Raw genomic sequence first — 22,441 nt, 5'->3', positions numbered from 1 at the left:
CACTTGTACTTTTCGGTGGTCGATGATTATACTCATGTTGATTCGCTTATGCTTGTGCTAATCTTTATTGATTCTAATACATATATTGTTGTCATGAGGTGAAGTATGTCAACTGGTTGTATTTATGACTTATTCCATAATATATGGTGCACTTGTATTGATGTATGATATTGTGTGCGTGTTTATATGTATATGTATATGCATCGTGTTGCAATCATACCATTTCATGAGCATTATTTATGCTTTTGTATATATCTGAAATCGGTGATGATTAGATGTTATGGGAATGTCTTTAAATTTCGTTGTCATATGCATGCATATCATATGAAGATAAAGTCCGGTCATCGTTATCGTGCCGCAACTCGTACCGGTACATGGAGTTGCATAAGAGGTTGGCATCGTCCAACATTAAACTCTCAAATGAAGTTGCATCATGACATTTATACATTCCCATACCGTTTGAAAAATATGAAACCCTGGAGAATTAATACTATGATATATGGACATTGTGGATGTTCGTTTGGCAATTGCCATGTCGAGAGGTTGTACACCTTGTTTGATTTTTTTTAATACAACTGTGAATTGTCTTTGTTTAAAGATATTACGGAAGACAATATTAGCGAATATTGCACTATATGGAAGAGTACCTTTTAATTTTCCATGTCGTGGCCTATTTTCGAGAGTAAGCTTTTACTTTCAAGTCACTTTTTATTTAAACTACAGGTGAGATGTGTATACATTTATAGTCGTTACTTGCTGAGTTTATCTCATTCCGTTGATTCTTTTTACTGGTATGCCTAGACCGTTCTAACGAGCATAATGGGCTGGAGATTAGAATGTTGCACGCACCGCAATGTTAATAATCTAGTTTATGTTGCACAAACTCGATTTGGTAGTGCTGTGTTCTTGCTTGTTATAAACTTGCTTAAAAGAAGAATTATTCTCGTTTGCGGTGTACAGAGTTGTATGGTGAGATGGTGTCGTGAAGGGTTTCAGTTATTGTTGTTCTTTTTATATTTAAATGTTATATTGTCATGGCTATTTCGGTTTGACAGTTAAACTTTAAAATACAAAGGAGGTGTAAAAAAATTGAATTTTAGCTAAAATAAGCTTTAGTCGCAAAAACACGGCGTTACACTAAGCTTGTGAGCAAACTCACAAACAGGGTTCGGTCAAAGATAAAATACCTGGTGGAGTCGATGCAGTCTGGCTTCCTCCCAAAACGATCCATCTCTGAAAACTTGCTGCTGGCATCGGAGCTTGTACAATGCGCACAGAAACGCAAAAAGCCGATGATAGTACTGAAATTGGATTTCCAGAAAGCCTTTGACACTATCGACCGGAGATGCCTACAACAGGTCATGATGCAACGGGGTTTTCCAACTAAATGGTTCCACTGGATTGAAATGTTGTTGAACACCGGTAAAGCACAGATGCTGCTAAACGGCAACACTGGTGATCCAATTCAATACAAGCGTGGTGTTCGTCAAGGGATCCGCTATCCCCATATTTATTTTATCCTGGTGGTTGATGTTTCTACAGTAAATTATCCGAGAAGCCTCAGACGCATGCCTACTGGCTACTGCTACATCCATTAGTAGACAATGCAGCCTGCCCAACGTTGCAGTACGCGGAGGATACGCCGATCCTGCTAAAGGGAGAGGTTGAACAGGCAATACTGCTGAAAGAAATAGTTAATGCCTTCTCTGAATCTCTGATTACTCAGGACTCAGGATAAACTATCAGAACAGTACATTTGTGCCGATCAATATGCCTGAAAATAATGCAAGTGTGGCTACTTCAATTCTAGGATGCACGACCAGTGAACTTCCATGTACATACCTCGGTCTACCTCTCTCCCTGCACAAAGTATCACACAAAATGCTGCTACCACTCATCCAACGAATTGACAGACGACTGCCGGGTTGGATGGCAGGATTGTTATCAAGAGCTGGTCGCTTGACAATGATTGAGGCAGTAATGACAGCAATTCCAACATACTTCATGGCATGTATCAAATGGCCGGAGAAATCTATTGATGCAATTGATAATCTACCATGAGCTTTCCTATGGAAAGTTTAGCAATAAACCAAAGGAATCAACTATCTGGTGGCATGGGACTTTGTCCTTCAACCTAAAAGACAGGGAGGCTTAGGAATCAAGGATCTCAAACTACATAACAGAGCTATGATCTGCAAATTGGTCAGTAAAATCCTTTCCCACTCAGAAGAGCCTTGCTTTGAGTGGATTTCTCAAAACTATTTTATTGGTGACATACCAGCACACTGCATTAGTTTAGCAACTCCAGTTTGGCGCATGCTTCATGAGCAACTGCAGACTGTACAATACTACATGCACCCTGGACCGGCTTAAAAGATTGCGTTTTCGATTGACAAATGGTTACTTCAGGGTCGACTCTCGCTCGTCTTCCCAGTGATCTTCTCCTTTGCAATTGACCCGCACTGCACAGTTGCATCGCAACATGACGGACAGCCGTGGTCCTTACATCTGCACCCGAACCTCTCCAACCAAGCAGAACCTGAGCTATTCAACAGCTACTCACCCTTCTGCATGACTTACAGCCGATACCCTCAGCACCAGACAACAGAGCCATGGCCATCAATCACAAAACACCAACAACATCTCAGGTTTACAGCCTGGTCGCAATGCGAGGAATCCAATGGGCACCAAATGACATCGTGTGGAACAAAATGTCGCCAAAGCGACAGCGCGTTTTCCTTCGGTTGGCTTTCTGGGACAGCGGCTAAACACAAACGAAAACAGGACTCGCGAAGATTGGACACCTGACCAATTCTGCCGAAGGCGCCCAGCAGTTGAATCAACAACACACATTATGCTAAGATGCGAGGTCGCCTCCCAGATATGAGCTAGGCTAAACTCAATCTAGACAAGGGAGCTACGGAGGCATCGTCATCGCTACAATTCGCAACCAACTCTGCGGAGCACCTGAACCAGTCACTCAAACAAACATGGCCGGTTTGCTTTGCAGCTTGTATATTTGAATTGTGGTCTGCTCGGAATTCAGACATATTTGAGGGCACCACGATGACGCTTGCAGAAACTCTGCGGAAGATCGAGGAAGACATCTTGTTGTGGAGCAACAGAGCTAAACCGACGCTATCGAGTGCACTCGCAACTAGGGCAGACAAGTTCAACTCAACAGAATGACAAGAGAGACGTTGCCTAATCTCTTCACCTTCTTTCCTTGATGTTTTTGTATTTGTATCTCTTTCTTTACAACTTTGTATCTTTTGCAATTGCCTGCCGATTGTCAATGAAAATATAAGGTAGATAATACTCCACCTTCTTGCTCAAAATAAAAGCTAGTGAAATACTTCTTTAAAAAAACATACTTAAACCACCTTATATTTGTCTACAAACTTCGTATCTAATGTGGAGCTAGGAGGTAGCTTTGGTTCAACTGGTTTCGTATACTGGAAGGGTGAATTTTCTATTTCACGCATGCATCCCACGCCAAAAAAAAAAAAAAAACCAAGAAAACGAAAGCTGACGGAATGGTACAATCGGGAATGGTGAAAACTGTGGATACTAGTAGTATCTGATCCGATTTTTTTTCTCTCCCTAAGTTCAGCGCTCAAAATTCGATTGGTTTCAGATGATGGATGTGAACACCCATCTTCTCCGCTGGCTGGTTTTCTCTAACAAGATTCTCCATCTCCTTAGTTTAAAAGGAGGTCGATGGGTGGCAAGCAGGCCTAATGGAGAAGGCGGGTGTAGGGGTGGGAGGCAGGGATATCACTAGTCGCAGGTGGCGGAGGACCATGATTTGAGTAAAATGTAAGAAAATTAGTCAGATTTACATATATATATATAAGTATAACTAATTTTCCCACAATTTATTTATGGGTGTGGTGACGGCCGACCAACCATAATGGGCCTGATTCTGTGGTTCTTCCTGGTCAGGCCCAACCTGGTTCTCCCTCCAAATTCCCACACCCGCACAGCCTGTGGGCTGTCACCTGTGCGTCCCTCCAAGCTCTTCCCGTCCCACCGTCCGTCGCAAAAATTCAAAAAAGATTGCGCTTTCACTGCGCTGATCCGCTCCAAGGAAGCCGCCGCCACCTCCCCGACCGAACCCATGGCTTCCGCCAAGGAAACTTACCGCGCCGAGCTCCGCGCCGCCGCCCGCCAACTCGGCGAGCGCTGCCTCTATTCCGCAGCTAAATGGTACGCCCCCTCAGACCCCCTCAAACCCTAAACCCCTAACCCTAACATGCCCCTTCCCTTCGGCAGGGCGGCTGAGCTGCTCGTCGGCGTCGAGCCAGACGCGGCCCCGGCCCTGTCGGCCGTGATGGACTCCCCTTCCTCGTCCGCGGCCTCCGGCAGGCGGCTGCTGCACCTGCACCGCAGCGGGGGGTCCAGCTTCCGCCACCGCCCCCGCCCCGGTGGAGGCAGTTCCGAGGCCGGGACCCCGCTCGGCAGCGTGTCGTACGTTAGCACGCCCATCCTGGACGACGACGCGTTCGATGCGGGGGGCGACAAGTACCTGCTTGCCAAGACCTACTTCGACTGCCGCGAGTACCGCCGCGCCGCGCACGTGTTGCAAAAGCAGGTCGGGCGTAAGGCCGTGTTCCTGCGATGCTACGCGCTCTACATGGTGAGATGGGATCCACTTGTCTTCTCTCTTGCCGTGTTTATTTTCTCGCTGTGTCTGCAGATCTGGGATAGGGCGAGTGATATTTGATGAAATGCCTCAGTAGAGCTGCTGCATAGGTGGTGAGCTTTGGGTAGAGATGTGATTACCAATGGATCAATTGACACTTGTGGGCTTTTTAGGCGCGATGGGTGTGGATGTGTTTTACTGGCACAACGCCTGATTAGCTTACCTTGTTATGAGAATGGAGTAATTAGTAACATCTGATTTAAGGCCTCTTTGGTAGAGCTCCAAGAATTCTTAGAACTGGTTATCTCTAGCTCTAATAATTCGTGGAGCTGGAGCTGTGGATACATCAAGGGTGTTTAGGTGAGTCATCTTGTTTTCATTTTAGACTAAAAGTACAGGCTTAATCCACTTTATTTTGGCGTACAAACTCCAGATCTGAGGTGGAGATGGGATTTGGAGCTTTGCCAAACAGGGCCTTATTGTGGTTTTACTTAAAAAAAGAAGCAAACAGAGTTGGATTGCTGGAATACCAAGAGCCATCGCAACTTGCAACTTGCAAGTATGGATTCTGTTTGGTGTTTTGTGCTACTTCAGAGGATTAAATGGTGACATCTGTAAAACCTCAAGTCCTTTATTTTACATAGCTGATAGCTCTTGCATTGTTCTTTGTTGATCAGAGGTCAGCTTTCTAAATATCAGGAAGATGCTTGACTAACGACTCCTCTTTTACTTGCATTGGATGGATATATTACATGCAAGAAGGTGTTTGCACCAAGTACCAAGTATGGTAGTTTGTTGTAATCCTGCATGGTAGTGTTATGTTGACAGAGCTGTATCTATATATAAGGTGAACATAGATAATAGTGAGTAGTCACCGTTTTCTTGTTTTAATGATGAGGGCTGCAAACAAAAGCCCCATAAATCATAAATGGCTGGTCTTTACTATTTTTATTCAATTTTGAAACATGGGTACAAAAATAAGTCACGCCACTGTATTAGATTCTGGCTAAATCACTTGCGACTGCTAAAATGGAAATGCTTTATGTTTTTTGTTTTGCGCTGTTATCAATCATATGCAGATGCATGTTGTGAGCTACTATTTGTTGAAATGCTTCCAGCTGGCTGGCAATGGAGGATTTATTCGAATGTGAAGAATTATAATAATCACAAGCTAAAACTCCATTATATGTACCTATGTTCGATTTTAATTGTCTAGTTAGGTTTTTTTGACTGAATATGCATGATTTTTTTTTTATTGAATATGCATGATTTGGGATTATATGCTTAAATATGCTCCAGTGTCTTACTTGTGTGGTAGCATTAGTAAGATTGTCTGCAAAACTCCATAACTTGACCTGTTAATCTGTTACAGGATTTCTGTGTGCAATAAAGTGTTTTCCCCCTTCTCTGACTCTCTGTACACTCTATTATAGATAAGACAGACTATTTCCCACTGGTCTCCGGTTTAATTAATAATCTGAGAGTCCTTATGAGCACAGTTGTTTGCTCTGCAATTTTAGGCCGGAGAGAAGCGGAAAGAGGAGGAGATGATAGAGCTTGAAGGATCTCTGGGCAAGAGTAATGCTGTTAATCAGGAACTAGTTGCATTGGAGAGAGAGCTCTCAACACATCGGAGAGCTGGCTCCATTGACTCATTTGGACTGTATTTGTATGGCATCGTTCTGCGTGATAAAGGATGTGAAGGTCTAGCTAGAACGATTTTGGTAGAATCTGTCAACAGCTACCCTTGGAACTGGAGTGCTTGGTCAGAGTTACAATCTTTATGCACTAGAAGTGACATTCTGAACAATTTAAATCTCAAGAATCACTGGATGAAAGACTTTTTCCTTGCTAGTGCATATCTGGAACTAAAGATGCATGAAGAAGCTCTGAAAAGATATGAACGCTTGATGGGGGTCTTTCGCTGCAGTGGCTACATTCAAGCTCAAATAGCAACAGTGCAGTATAATATGAGGGACCTAGATGAAGCTGAAATGATTTTCGAAGAACTACTCAGGACAGATCCTTTTCGTGTGGATTCCATGGATATTTACTCAAATTTACTATATGCAAAAGAAACCTTGACTGCTTTGAGTTTCCTTGCGCACAGGGTATTTTTGACAGATAAATACCGCGCGGAATCGTGCTGCATAATTGCAAATTACTACAGTCTGAAGGGACAGCATGAGAAATCAGTTGTGTACTTTCAAAGGGCACTAAAGCTTAACCGAAAGTACCTCTCAGCTTGGACTCTTATGGGACATGAGTTTGTTGAACTGAAAAATACCCCTGCTGCAATTGATGCTTACAGAAGAGCTGTTGATATTAATCCTAGAGATTACCGTGCTTGGTATGGTCTTGGTCAGATCTATGAGATGATGGGAATGCCATTTTACGCACTTTATTACTTCCGGAAATCATCTTACTTGCAACCTAATGATGCTCGTCTTTGGATTGCCATGGCTCAGTGCTACGAAAGTGATCCACTTCAAATGATCGAAGAAGCCATCAAGTGCTATGAGAGGGCTGCAAATAGCAATGACAATGAAGGAATAGCACTTCGCCAACTAGCAAAGTTACATGGCATGCTGGGGCAATCCGAGGAAGCTGCATTTTACTATAAGAAGGATTTAGAGAGAATGGAGGTTGAGGAAAGGCAAGGCCAGAATATTGTTGAAGCTCTGCTTTTCCTTGCTAAACATTACAAGAGCATAGGCAGGTTCGAGGAAGCAGAGCATTATTGTACAAGGCTCTTGGATTACACTGGTCCAGTAAGTTCTTTATGCATATTAATTTTCTTAAAAGAGTGAAATATTACATGCATGTAAAGCCAAGTCTGGACACTAACATTAGCTAAAGACGAATTGAGTGAATTGCATACTAATCTGCAGCCCAAACCAACTTTTGGACCTAGTTAACTACCAGTAACTTATTGTTATGTTAAACAACACAAGTTTACTCAAACCACATTTAGTACTACAGGGTTTACAAGTGAAACAAAGGCATCTCATGATTCTGTTTGACTGATAAATGATCTCTGCTTACTTCTTCCATGATTCTGATTTATCACTGTCCTCGTATGCTGATGTGCGCTCAATATTTGCAGGAGAAGGAGACTGCTAAAAATATGTTACAAGGGCTAAAAAGAGCACAGTCGGGGTTTCCATCAATGGATATTGATCACTTTGCACTGTAAAGTTGACATTCAGATAAGTCGGGGTTGAAAAATTTGGACAACGAGTGTAAATGTACAAGATAACCTTGCTTATTTACTATCTCCATCTTGCATGCAAGGAGGGACAATACATTTCGGTTTTCAAGAAAACAGCTATATGAGAAGACTACTCATGAACAAGGGGAGTTGGTCGTTACTCACCCGACACATGACTAATGGAAAGAACTCTATTGAGCGCACCTGATGAAGTCATTTCTCATCTCTCAAGCGGGGTTATTTCCAAGCTTCCTTGACCCTTCAAAGCGTCATGCTCAACGTTTGTATCCTTGCTATGCGACTCCATATTGCTGGAGATGATGACCTTGTGCGCATGATGCTTGCTTCTAGTTGCTGGAGCTTTGCAACAAGGAGAACTAGGCGCCTGCATGGTGCGAAGATGAGCGTCATTGGAATGATCCAGATCCCTAATTCAAGTATCAGCATAGCTGCCTAGCTTCTGTGAGGCTTCTAAATTTCTCTGGGTTTTCTTCACCAGACAGCTCTGGTTTGTGTTTACCCCATGGTTGCTTGCATATATAAGCGTCTTTGGAAGACTTGCCTTGTCCGCATTCTGCATGCTAAATTATTGCTTATCGTCACAGTAGTCACTGTTGGCATTCTACAAAATTAATCATTCCGTTTTTTTTATTGGAGACGGTAGGGCAACGATGTACTTCGCATTTCTGCAAGGGTAATTTCGATAGGCCCACATGATGTAACCTATCGGAATAAAGTTCGCCACGGTGATGACGCATGTGTAGTAAACATGCCCTTAGGTTGATTGTCTAAATTACATAAGGGCATGTATGTGATTTTGGTGATTAATGATAATATAGTCAATAAAACTAATATGTTTGTCAAGTATATGCTTCAGTAGGTCTCATGGATGCAACAAAAGAGAAGTCACCGAAGCCGGAATAAAGAAAGGAATGAATTGGACTTGTTCCATGAATTTTGATGTGATCAAATGGGTTGGATTTTTGTATAATTTTGTAGAGTTCTTCACAAGCTTTCAATAGAGCCCAAGATCATCAAAATCGGAGTTTGGAGCGAAAAGTTATGCCCAAAATACAAAACGCAGTTGTGCTGAAATTTGCCTCACCGGATTATCCGGTGCTCACAATGAATTTTGATGTGATCAAATGGGATGGATTTTTGTATAATCTTGTAGATCTATTCACAAGCTTTCAATAGAGCCCAAGATCATCAAAATCGGAGTTCGGAGCGAAAAGTTATGCCCAAAATACAGTTGTGCTGAAATTTGCCTCACAGGATAATCCGGTGATCAAAATCAACATAACTCCGGTGCTCAAATCAACATAAGTCTGGTGCCTCACAGGATAATCCGGTGCTCACAAAATGAACTCACCGGACTAATTTTTGCAGAGAGCTCCAAAATGAACTTATGGGCATAGGATAATCCGGTGCTTTTGTCCGGTGTTAACTAACTCATCACAGGATAATCCGGTGCTCACAAAATGAACTCACCGGACTAATTTTTGCAGAGAGCTCCAAAATGAACTTATGGGCATAGGATAATCCGGTGCTTTTGTCCGGTGTTAACTAACTCATCACAGGATAATCCGGTGCTCACAGTTGAGTTTGAGTGGGTTCCAACGGCTAGTTTCTCTGATGTACTCACAGGATAATCCGGTGCTTGTACTACTATCATCACAGGATTATCCGGTGCTCACAATTTTCTGAGCCGTTGGGGCAACGGCTAGTTGGCGGGTTTGAGGCTATAAATACTCCTCCACTCAGTCATTTGAAGGTGCTGGAGTCCAGAGAAGTTCATGTACACTTGAGAAGACATCCAAGCCACCAAAGTGCTTAAGTGATCAAATCCAAGGCGATTAAGCACACCATTAGAGAGTGATTAGTGCTTGTAGGCCTAGAGAGAGTGTAGCTAGTTGATAGCTGCATAGAGAGTGGATCAAGGAGTGATCCTAACTTGTACCAAGTGGTACGCCGGCACATTCGAGTCTTGGTGACTCGCCGGTAAGCTTGTTGACCCTCCGACTTGGTGTGGAGAGGCGGCAAGGTATTTGTGCGGGGACGCAGAGACCCTTGCCTTTGTGGCTCAAGCTCCGAAGTGATCACGGCGGCGAGAAACCGGAAGAGAGGCTAGTGGTGAGACCTTGCCTTGGTGGTTTGGTGGCTCATCCGGGTAGAGGCCTTGTCTTTGTGACTTGGTGGTTCAAAGGCCGTGACCGGGTGCCGACCGGGAGCATATCCTTTGTGGAGCTCCAACGTGGATTAGGGGTGGCATTCATGCCATCGAAACCACGGGATAAAAATCCTTGTGCCGAGTTTGTTTTCTCTACCCTCTTTACACTTCCGCATTTACATTCTTGCAATTTACCTTACTAGATAGGTTGCAAGTTTCCTTAATCGGTAGAGTAGACACGCTAGATAAATCTAGAGCACATTTAGATAGAAATTGATATAGGTTTATCTTGTGTTATTTTTTGAGCCGGTTTAGTTCTAAGTGTCCTAATTCACCCCCCCTCTTAGGACGTCACCGATCCTTACAGCATGGTGCAAATAATTCGTTTTCGTGATGATGCATGGTGCAAGTTGATCTTCAGTCTGAAACATCGAAATGTACCTGTGGTTCCTTCCCGATATAATCCTTTTTTGAGAGGATTGATGCTTCCCTATCGGTAACATTCCTTTCCTTGACATGCACTCTTTGCCGGTTTAATCACTACCACCCGATCGGCGCGCACGTTGCTCCTTTTGCTTTGTAGCGGTTGGTGGAGTCTATTATTGAACTGCCGCGTCATCTTCTTTTCCGTTTGGAGATGCTGCATTAGTACACTGAATGAGATTGTCGGTTGTTCAGGACAGACGAGCTTAATTTGATTTCTTATTAAGTTACAGGTTAATAAGAGCTCTTTTATGTACCCTTAAATGAATATTGACCCTTCATTTCTTTTGATCAAACGGTTTAGATTAGTTAGGATTTTATCTACTCTACCTTGCAATTCACGGGAGTAGTATCAAACTAGGGAAGGCGGTTGAGTAATTTACGGCACAAACTGAGGTAATTCTCATCTACAAGGTACTATGGTAATTTGTGGCACAAACTAGAAAAGGATGCTGAGTAATTTACGTTTGGCCCTTCCTTAATCTATACCGGTCCTTAATTTTCACCAGCCCTTAAAGAAGGAACGAGACACAAACCCCTAATCAACAAAAGCTTATCTCGTCGATCATGTTTCCATCTATGGTGTACAGTCTCGCGCCATGGAATTAGCTTGTGACCACGAACCACGGCCCATGGCCTTGCAAGCCTACTAACCGACGCTGTCACCTACGGAACCGAGCCACTGTCATCTGCTCGTACAAAGGCCGGTTGGTCCTCCGGATCTGCTCGTACAAGGCCGGCGAGGGCGGCGGCGGTGACCCAGTTGTCCGTTTGATGCACGTCTCGATCAACTATCAAAGCCACGTAAGCTGGAGCTCAGTGGCTTGCTTAAGCTCGATTCGAGTTGGCTTGTTAATAGATAAAATTTATAATTTTTCTTCTTTGTTTCTAATTAAATGTATAAATTAGTTATAATTTTTCTTCTCTATTCCTAATTAAACATATAAATTATTAAAAAAGGATAATAGGCTCATGAGCTTCAAACTAGACTCGAGATTAGCTAGTTTAGGCTCGTGAGCTTTGAGCAGGCTCGAGTTCAGCTCAAATCTCAAACGAGTCAATATCAAATGGAGTTTTTAGCAAAGTCAAGTTCTAATAACTCGCGAGTATCGAACCTTTTTTTACACCCTTAAAGCCACGCCCGCATAGCTCATGTCGTCCAAGCATGTACTCGTAGTCCTCGTGCAAGTCGACGGCAAACTGTGCTGTGCATGCAACCTCTTTTATATATTAAAGGAAAGTAAAAAATATCCCTAAAAACTGAACGGTGAAATCTCGTGGCGGAAAACGAGTTTGCGCCTGCTGGCCTTCGCTGCGTTCTGAAAGATTGCTCAAGTGGTGCGAGGTTTGTTGAGCAAGCGGCTCAGTGGACTCGTAGCTTCTTTTTTTTTTTGCAGTAAATGCAGGAGAGAGATGAGCATACTATTTAAGCCGGCGTTATCCTGCCAACAAAATTTAGGTCATATTTATTTTTTATTCTGATTATAAATTATAATTTTAAAAATAAAAGAAAAAATAAACGGCTAAAATATAAAAGCTGATTTTTATAATCTCAAATCAAATTATATTATAAAATTTCACAATACACAATCTAACGAGAATAGCTTCCACAAACTCTATAAAATAGATTGAATTATCACAATTAATAAAACAGGCCCTTATACATCTGTCCTCAGTTGTCCGACATGCTTACACTACACGTTCTTGCGTTTGTCCTCGGATCTCTGTTGCTTAAGCCCAGAGTTTCACCATTACTTGACGCCTGGGTTTACAGGTCGGACTAGATCAATCCATCCTCTTCGTATGATGGCGGTAGACTCGATGGGACTGCAAGTTCCGATCACATTAATTACAGTTCACTACTAGTACTACATAGCTATCACGAGGCAGGAAAGAGAATAAATTGATAATTTATCACTTAAAAAATTAATATTTGATTATAATACTACTCATATTAATAAAATGCCGATCTATCTGGGTATTTTTGGAAAACCTTCGTGGCAAGCTTTATTATCTTTAAATAATAGTTACATCGTTTACCAAAATAGGGATAAAAAAGTTCGGTGGTTCCGCAAGCCACACATTTGGTTAGGATACGCTACAACACTTAGCTAATTCTTGAGCTGCCATATGCCCTTCCCTAGGATAGAATTAAAAAAAATCCTATCAAAACCTCCCGCTACAATATAGCAATCTTTATATATTGGTGCAGCAGCGGAGACTGAGAAACTACTCGCCTGCATAGTATTAATCGCCTCCAAACAATCTGATTGAGCAATCAACTTGTTACATCCTACTCTGATGGCCAAGTCCAAGCCATCCCGTAGTGCCAGAGCCTCTGCAGTCGCCGCATCATAGATATGAGTGATCTTTCGATTTGGTGCTGCAATGAAGGTTCCATGATCGTCTCTTATTAAAGCTCCAGTTCCCTTGAGAAACTCTCTGCATCAAAGCCAGCATCCGTGCAGCTGGTGGTTTAGACCATGTATTTTGTTTTTTCGTTGTCGATTTTTGCACAGCTTGCCAATAGTTTGTCGTCAAGATACGGATAACCATCGTCGTCCGCTGTGGTGACTGAATCTGCTCTCCATGGACCACCTGTCTCCGCTCCCACCAGATGTACTAGATGGCCACAAGGATCAGCTCATGAACTCCAATCTTATCAAGAAGCGGCGTTGCACGCCGGGCGTCACATATAATGTGTTCCAGTGCAGCAGAACCCACACGCTCCATATCTCGGGCCTGCTTGATGAGGTCTAATACTCCCAACTCTTCTCAGATTGCAGCTGAAAGTGCATCTAGACCCCTATGTGGGTTTTAGATAATTCATGGCAAAAGATTAAGGGACTAATGTGTTTATTGAGGTTATGAACACGTTTTAGTCTCATTGGAGAAGTTAAACGACATTGGCATCCCTCAAAAGGAAAAGAGAAGCGGCATGTAGTTACTCATTAGGTTTAAATTGTTTTTATTTTCGAACTTGAGTTTAGGAATGTTGTTCTATCAAGAGGGATGCATTTAGGTTGACTTGAAGATGTCTCAGTGCTCAAATGGCTCTTTTAGACCAAATATGAGAGACACAATCACTCCACAGACACCAGGAAAGTTTTAGTGTTTGTTCACACCCGGAGTGTCCAGGCTGACCCAGAGTCTCCGGGCTGCCGGAACCTCAGAGTAAGGCTCCGGGCAGGGTGCTTGAGTAGAACCTAAGTGCTAAACCCAGAGTCTCCGGATTGTTCCGGATACTCCGGATTCTGGTTAGTGGCCCAGAGTCTTTGGGTTAAACTCCGAGTCAATCTTTCTATTTGGGCTTGAGTGCCCAACCCGGAGTACCCGAGTAAACTCGGATACTCCGGGATATGGTGAAGGTCGGACCCTCCGGATAGGGCTTCGAATAGAGGTCTCTATAGAGCTTTCGAAGGCTAACTCGGATACTCCAGGTCAGTACAAAAAGTACTGTAACAGCTAGTTTTGGGGGGCTGGGTTTAAATACCCCCTCCCCCCTCTCATTCATTGCTGCTGAACCAACTCGAAACAAAAAACTTTATAGTCTCTTTAGATCCCTCCCACCCCTTTAGTGCATTAACTCTAGCAAGGATTTAAGAGTGTGGGTTGGAAAGTGAGATTGAGTGCTAGTGAGCTTAAATCCATCTTTTGAGCACTTGAATTCTTCAAGCCATCGACTCGCATTCATTACTCTTGGAGCTCTGAGCTCCTAGACGGTTAAGCGTCACCCGGAGAGCACCCAAGCTTGTGGAGTGCCTTAGGAAGTTTGTGAAGGTCGTCCTCGCCTCCGCAAGGGAAGAGGAAGGTTGAGTAAGCCCCGAGCTCAATCTTTGTGGTCGCTCAGTGAGGATAAGGGTTGAGAGAGATCTGACTCTTTGTGAGCACCTCAATGGAGACATAGGATCGTTGGATCCAAACTTTGGGAAATAAATACTTGTCTTCTTTACCTTCTTGCATACTTTCTTGTTCTAGTTGATCTTTTAGGCGATTTGCCACAATCTACTTGTTTGTGAGTTTGTGACCGCAAGTGGTTGTTGAAAAGAAGTTCATACATCAATTATAATCTGTGGTAACCCGTAGACTCAACTAAATTCGCTTAAATATTCATAGTTTTCAATTTTCTGTTATTTCTAGACTATTCGGGTTCACCCAGAGTATCCGGATCCTGTATAACCTGGAGTCTCCGGATTAACCCGGAGTATCCGGATCCTATAATCCACTGTGAAGTTTTAAATTTTAAGAAATTCCTATTCACTTACTCCAGGCGACATCATGTAGGAAAGTGCCATCAAAATAGCTATGTATTGTTGTTTGTTGGCTGATCACAAGTGATAAAAATATCTTATATGTCCAACAATCCATCTCCCAAAGATCTTCATCGAATCTCATCTCCAAAATCTGCCTCAGCCTTTCTCCAGAACCAGGAGGGTCCGGCCTAGCCCGAAATATCTGGATTTTGAAGGCCCTTAGCCTCTGCTGGCTCTGTTGAGTTAACAGAACCCGGAGTCTCTGGGTCCACCCGAATACTCTAGATTCTATCACTCAACCCTGGAGTGCTTGGGTTCCCCTCAGGGAGAGCTTCTTGGTTTGGAGTTTAAATCCAACCTGGAGTCTCTGGGTTATCCAGTCTATAACGTCTACCCTGAGAGAATACCTCTTCATTGCATCTTTTCAACTCCTCTCTCCTCCTTCCACCGTGGTGATCCTCCCCTCCAGCGATCTCAAGCCTCGACCGTGGGATTCCAAAGTTCTGCACCTAGAGACTTCCTCCGGTGCTCGGATTCTCTGGCCTACCCTCTGAATCGTCTTCGAGCGCCTCGTTAAACCTAAAGGTATATCTCGAGTTTGATCCACCCGATCTCTCAATACCATGCTTTAGAGTCAAATCCCTTTGGTAAAGATGCTCTATTTCCTTCCTAGATTCACATATCTTAAGGACTTGCAAATACATTAGACACGTCCTTCTTAACTTAAGTTTTTGCCCTGGGGTCGGGCAACCTAGAGTCTCCGGGTTGACCTAGATATTCTGGGTTGTCCAGAAGTTGCCTATCCAGTTTCTGTTCCTCAATTCTTTCTTGAGCAAATCTTCTCGTATCTCAAGCATATCTTTCATGTGTATCTGAAGACCTTTTAAGATGGGAGGAGATCATTTTGTTGGTCATGCATTTCATCAGAGAACAAAAGCCAGGCATGATCCGCTAGCACAAAGTGATGCTCCTTCGCAGGAAATTGAGGGCAGTGGCAGTAACAACGGTAGTGGCAGCCGAACAAAAGCCAGGCATGATCCGCTAGCACAAAGTGATGCTCCTTCGCAGGAAATTAAGGGCAGTGGCAGTAACAATGGTAGTGGCAGCCGTGGTGGGCATGGTCACGTTCATAAGGCTGTTCGAAAGGTATTGATCTCATCTTGAGGTATTCACATTAATGAGCCAGCACCAACCATGAATGTGCCTCACCATGAATGTGCCTCGTGGCAAAACAAAGATGCAAGCAATGAGAGGGAGGGGAAAAGGAAAGGCTATGGCCTCCGGTTCAAGGACTCAAAGGTAAGATGATATTGAAGAGGAACAAGAGGAGCAAGAGAAAAATCCTGTTTTGGACCCTTTGAAGCTTCATAGGCCCTACAGTACATATGCAGGAAACCAGATGCCTAGAGTGGTAGTTGATTACATGAAGAAATCAAGCAAGTACAAGAGAGATAGATATGAAGATCTTTTTTTATATGAGAAGAATGCGTCAGATCATCATTTTTTCAAGCTAATTTTTATGAGATGGTGATCCTCAGAAAGAAGAAGCTAGTCACTCCAATCCAGTGGATAGATTGATATTACATGGCAAATAAGGATGATCCTACTTTCAATGAAGTAATTTCAGCTTGTGAGGACAAGAGGGTCAAAAACATCATGGGTCTAATGTGTGATTAGAGTGTGAAAGTCATAACGCAGTTCTATGCCACTCTTTACTATGACCATGAGGAAAACAAAACCATATTTTGGATGATCGAAGGAGAGCAATACAAGATCTTATATCAGACTTTTGCTCGCCTGCTTGGATTTGATATCTGTGACACGAGCAAGACAAAGATTCATGTTGAAGAACAACTCTCCGCCAAAGATATGGATTTTATGTATGAAAATCATGGTGAAGTGACATATGGCTCAACCAAAAGCATGAGGCATTTTTACAAGTTTCTAAATTCCTTGTTCCGTCTCACTTTAAATCCTAAAAGTGATGATGCCTTTACGGTTTAAGGTATATCAAGAAATTTACTTGCTAGGATGTCGAATGAAGGTGATCCATTTAGTGTGGTGAATTTTCTTTGGGAGAAAATTCACATTACCTCCTACACACTTAGCAAGAGTTGTGCCTATACACCATACATCATATACATGATTGAAAAGGTCAAAAGGAAAAACTTCTTCAAGGAAGTGGAGCCCTATATGATGAGGTTAGTGAGCTCCAAGTCAACGTCATCTATTTCACCATCGCCTCCTTTGGCTCTTCCAAGATCAGCTCCTAGTGAAGCACAAAGGGCAGCACCAAGACGAACATCTTCCTCATGTGGCTCTCCATCTTTTATCAAGAATGCACTCAATGCCATTTTTAATGTCTGCACTCATAATGCCATGAAGATAAAGAGCACAAAGACAAGACCAATATGAGGTTGAGGAAGATTGAGGAGAGGCAAAAGGCTATTTATGCTAATTTGAGGATTGAGCCTCCTTGCTCTCTAATCTCCTCTGAAGAAGAAGTAAGTGAGCTCGAAGCCTGTGAACTTGGTATGATGAGGCCCAAGATTCTACAGGAGGTGCTGAAACTTCGCATGCTCAAGGAGAAGAAGAAGATACCGAAGAAGAGGAAGAAGACTTGAAGGCGCCAAGGAAAGCACTCCTGAAGAGGATGATGGTAGCGGCAGTGGAGATGGGGATGAGGACTATGAAGAAGGCAGCGAGTAGATATTAGTCTTTACTTATCTTTCTTTTTAGTGCTTGATGCCAAAGGGGGAGAGAAATTCTTGAGTTAGCTTAGCATTGTGTGTTCTGCTTCAACCCAGAGTGTCCGAGTTCTGAGCATGTTGTCTCCAGTTCAAAACTCTTGATCTTTATCAATTCCGTTGGACATGTAAGACTTTTATAATAATGTGTGATGAACTATGTGTGTGCTTGTCAACTGGAACAATGAGAGGAGCTCCCGTGTCAATCACTTGCATTGCATTTTGATGAACCTCATTTTGAGGAATTCACAGGCTATTGTTCTATTGTTCTCTCGAATCGCTCTTAGATCTTATTTCTCCAATCTTGGGTTAGGGAAGAAGGTCTCCTTTTTTCTTTCTTTAGAGTTTGATTATTTAACGCCAGATCGAATCGTGTCCAACAGTAACGGTTTGTGTGGGATAGGGTAATTATGGAACTTTGACCAAAGATTGACCTCTGTAGTTGATCTTTAAATTTGTAAGACTCTATCCATGTTAGTATGATGCTTATGACATTCTATGGTGTAATATTTGTTTCTCTCTTTCTTTATGTGATATATCATGTCATGCGCATCACGTAGTGTCATATTCACTCATACTAGTAGCACCCCACGGATGCTAAGATATAGGGGGAGCTCTTGCAAAATTCTTTTAAATATGTGCATTTAATCTCAAAATTTTAATTATTATCAATGCACATATTTAGGGAGAGCTTACATGTATCTTAGAATTCAAAATTCTTTATTTCAATTATCCTTTGTAAGCTTTAATCGTGTTGTCATTAATCACCAAAAGGGGGAGATTGAAAGTGCATCTAGGCCCCCTATATGGATTTTGGATAATTGATGATAAAAGATTAAGGGACTAACATGTTTTGAGGTTATAAATAGGTTTTAGTCCTATTAGAGAAGTTAAACAACGTTGGCGTCCCTTAAAAGGAAAAGAGAAGTGGCATGTAGTTACTCGTTAGGTTTAAATTATTTTTATTTTTGAACTTGAGTTTAGGAATGTCGTTCTATCAAGAGGGATATATTTAGGTTGATTTGAAGATGTCTCAGTGCTTAAATGACTCTTTTAGACCAAATATGAGAGACACAATCACCCCATGAACACCGAAAAATTTTTAGTATTCGTTTGCATCCGGAGTGTCCAGGCTCACCCGGAGTCTCTAGGTTGCCGGAACCTTAGGGTAAGGCTCCATGGAGGGTGCTCGGGTAGAACCTAAGTGCTGAACCTGGAGTCTCTGGTTGTTCCAGATACTCTGGATTCTGGTCAGTGGCTCGGAGTCCCCAGGTTAAACTCTGAGTCAAATTTTCTGTTTGGGCTTAAATGCTCAACCCGATATATGGTGAAGGTCCAGACCTTTTGGATAGGGCTCCGAACAGAGGTCTCTGTGGAGCTTTTGAAGGCCAACCCGGATACTCCAGGTTAGTACAAAAAGTACTGTAACAGCTAGTTTTTGGAGACTCGATTTAAATATCCTCTTCACTCTCTCATTCATTGATGCTGAACCAACTTGAAACAAAAGACTTTATAGCCTCTTTAGAACCCTCCCACTCCTCTAGTGTATGAACTCTAGCAAGGATTTGAGAGTGTGGGTTGAAAAGTGAGATTGAGTGCTAGTGAGCTTAAATCTATCTTTTGAGCACTTGAGTTCTTCACCAAGCCGTCGATTCGCATTCGTTACTTGGAGCTCCGAGCTCCTAGACGGTTAGACGTCATTCGGAGAGCACCAAAGCTTGTGAAGTGCCTCGGGAAGTTTGTGAAGGTCATCCTCGCCTCTGCAAGGGAAGAGGAAGGTTGAGTAAGCCCTGAGCTCGATCTTTGTGGTCGCTCAGTGAGGATAAGAATTGAGATAGATCCGACTCTTTATGAGCACCTCAACGGAGACATAGGATTGTTGGATCTAAACTTTGGGAAATAAATACTTGTCTTCTTTAGCTTCTCGCATACTTTCTTGTTCTAGTTGATCTTTTGAGCGATTTACACTAATCTACTTTTTTTTGACCGCAAGTGGTTGTTGTAAAGAAGTTCATACATCAATTAGAACATGTGGTAACTCATAGACTCAACTAGATTTGCTTAAATATTCATAGTTTTTAATTTCTTGTTATTTCCGGACTACCCGGGTTCACCCGAAGTATTCGGATCCTGTACAACCCGGAGTCTCCGGATTAACCTGGAGTATCTGGACTCTGTAATCCGCTGTGAAGTTTTAAATTTAAGGAAATAACTATTCACCCCCTCTAGGTGACATCACGTACATTCAGCAGTAGCATGCTTGCACATAAATAGCAAGTGCCTAATGTCTTCACATTCGTCTCGACACAAGGGGCAATGGCCAGAACACGGGACGTGACGATTAGCAAGCACTCCCATGCACGGCACAAGCCCGAGTAAAACTCTTCATCCAAATATCTTAATCTTTGGTCGCACCCCCATTTTCAAAGCTTGTCCCAAACGGGTGTGAAACCTGAACTTCTTGGATGGCCTTCCCTCCCGCTTGTTCTGAACTTATGATCCTAGGCTACATGGTACGCTGATCGGACAGTAAAGAGACCAGATTCCGTTTGTTGCCAAGCAACAAAATACTCCATACCATGTCTTGCTATTGGGATAGATAGTATTCGCTCCACATCCAGTAGTGAAACAACATCTTTGCTTAGCTGTTCATCCCAATCTCCAGAGATGGGATCGATTAATTCATTCACTGTGGTCAGGAAAACTCCCCTTCGCGGTGTTAGGACTTTCCTTGTTTTGCTTATAGGAATCCATGGATCATACCATATATTTATCTGGGTTCCATCGCCAACCCACCAGATATTTGCTTCTTTAAACGTTTCAATTCTTGCCGAGATGCTTTGCCGAGTAAAGCTCAAACCACTTTTCAATTTAGCATTCAGGATTCTACCATCCAAGTAGTACTTGGAACGAAGCACCTGGGCACAAAATGATTCTGGGTTCTGCATCAATCTCCAGCACTGCTTGGCAAGCATAGCCAAATTGAAACAATGGAGGTCTCAAAACCCCAATCCACCTCTTTGCTTCGGTATACACAATCTCCACCAAGCCATCCAATGCATTTTTTTGGGGTCCTCATCATCACCCCACCAGAAACCTGAGATGGCATCAGAAATTCCTTTACAAATGTTTTTCGGAATATTGAATACTGACATCGCGTAAGCTGGTGTTGCTTGAGCAACCGCCTTCATTAAAACCTCCTTTCCTCCTAGAGATAACATTTTCTCCTTCCTCCCCTCAACTCTTTTAACCACTCTGTCCACTAAGAACTGGAAGCAATCACTCCTGTCGGCTCCAACCATAGATGGGTGGCCTAGATATTTATCATGTAAGGACTCTGTCATAACATTAAGTTCAGAACACACTTCCATCCTGTTATCCACCATAGTATTAGGACTGAAGTCTATACTAAATTTAGCAACTCTCACTTGTTGGCTCGAGCTTGCACAATACTGATCAAGAATATGCTTCAAGGTCGTGCCATTCTCCCCATTTGCTTTCATCAAAATAAAAGAATCATCAACAAATAGCAAATGGGAGACCGGTGGGGCATCTCTACAAACTTTTACACCCACCAAATTGCCCACCTCCTCCTCATAGTTTAATAAGCTCGAGAAACCCTCTGCACATAAGAGTAAGAGGTAGGGAGATAATGGATCTCCCTGACGTAGGCCTCTAGCTGGTGAAAAAACATCCGTCTCAACAGAGTTAAATCTTATAGAATATTTGACAGATGTAACACATACCATAACCAAATCAATCCATTGTTCCACAAAACTGAGTGCCGGTATAGTTTTCCTTAGAAAACACCACTCAATCCGATCATAGGCCTTGTGCATATCTAGTTTCACTGCACAGAGACCTTGCTTTCATGTCTTCTTCTTAATTGCATGTATGCATTCATACGCAATCAACACATTATCTGTTTCAGCCTTCCCGGAACAAAGGCACTTTGCATCTCTCCTATGATATCCGGAAGAATCACCTTAAGACGATTTGTCAACATCTTTGATATGATCTTGTAAATTACATTACAAAGACTGATAGGACGAAATTGGGTTACCTTATCTGGCGAGTCAATTTTTGGAATAAGCATTATAGTTGTACTATTCCAACCATCTGGAATGCTTCGAGAGTTGATAGCAGTCAGAACTTCCTCTGTAATATCATCTCCAATCATATCCCAAAAATGTTTGTAGAACACCGCATGTAGACCATCCAGTCTCGGGGCTTTTAGGTCCCCAATTTGGGAGAGGGCCTCTTTAACATCTTCTCTGGTAAATGCCGCTAACAAACCATCATCAATTGGCCTAGTGACTTTCCTTTTTACCTTGCCAATCACTTCATCACCTGGATCCCGGACCTCTGCAGTAAACAATCCAGAGAAGTAAGATTTGATCAACACTCCAAGCTGATTATAACCTTCAACATGATTCCCATTGTCATCCACCAAGAACTTAATGGTATTCTTCTTCTTTGAAAGTAACGATGAGTTAAACGAAATAACTTTTGGTGGTAAAAAAAAATCAATTGGCTCAAAGACGCTACTGCAAGTACAGTTCACAGTTCAGTACTACCAAAGTACTACCCTGGACGCGCCTTGCCGGCGAGCCATCGAACGGCCAGTACAACTCCGATCGTGATCATCTTCTTCGAATTGGCACGTGTGGCGCCATCCAAGGCCTGTGCCTTGTTGTCACACGACACGGTGACACGCACGCCGCACGGTGCCCATGTGATGGCTGGGTTTTTTGCATGTCTTCGTGCTGGTACTTACAGAGGGGCAGTCACGACTCCAGAGACGGCGCAACAGCCGTTGGATCAGAGGATGTATGACTGAATCAGATTATAAAAAACTTTTATAAAATTTAATCTTATAAAATTTATTTTCTATCGTGGGATGTAGCGGCCAGCGGTGGTCTCTTGTGGCTC

General features: G+C 42.7%; 1 protein-coding gene across 1 annotated transcript; it reads left to right on the top strand.

Annotated features, from left to right (window-relative positions):
- The first annotated feature begins 4,019 nt into the window (after positions 1–4,019).
- Positions 4,020–8,609, top strand: LOC133919450 (anaphase-promoting complex subunit 8-like). Its single transcript, XM_062363838.1, has 4 exons — positions 4,020–4,209; positions 4,276–4,639; positions 6,166–7,416; positions 7,752–8,609. Exons 1-4 carry the CDS (start codon positions 4,121–4,123, stop codon positions 7,839–7,841), a joined length of 1,794 nt encoding a protein of 597 aa, XP_062219822.1. The 5' UTR covers positions 4,020–4,120; the 3' UTR covers positions 7,842–8,609.
- The last annotated feature ends 13,832 nt before the right edge of the window (positions 8,610–22,441 follow it).

Source organism: Phragmites australis, chromosome 5 (assembly GCF_958298935.1).
Source record: "Phragmites australis chromosome 5, lpPhrAust1.1, whole genome shotgun sequence".
NCBI classification, from domain to species: Eukaryota; Viridiplantae; Streptophyta; class Magnoliopsida; order Poales; family Poaceae; genus Phragmites; species Phragmites australis.
The sequence above is the reverse complement of the archived record's forward strand: the minus strand, read 5'-3'. Positions and strand labels throughout refer to the sequence as shown.

Excerpts from the sequence above, each read along its gene's own strand:
- LOC133919450 (XM_062363838.1), top strand. The coding sequence starts at position 4,121 with ATGGCTTCCGCCAAGGAAACTTACCGCGCCGAGCTCCGCGCCGCCGCC. Across the intron at positions 4,640-6,165 it reads GATGCTACGCGCTCTACATG|GCCGGAGAGAAGCGGAAAGA; the intron begins GTGAGATGGGAT and ends CTGCAATTTTAG. Across the intron at positions 7,417-7,751 it reads TCTTGGATTACACTGGTCCA|GAGAAGGAGACTGCTAAAAA; the intron begins GTAAGTTCTTTA and ends CAATATTTGCAG.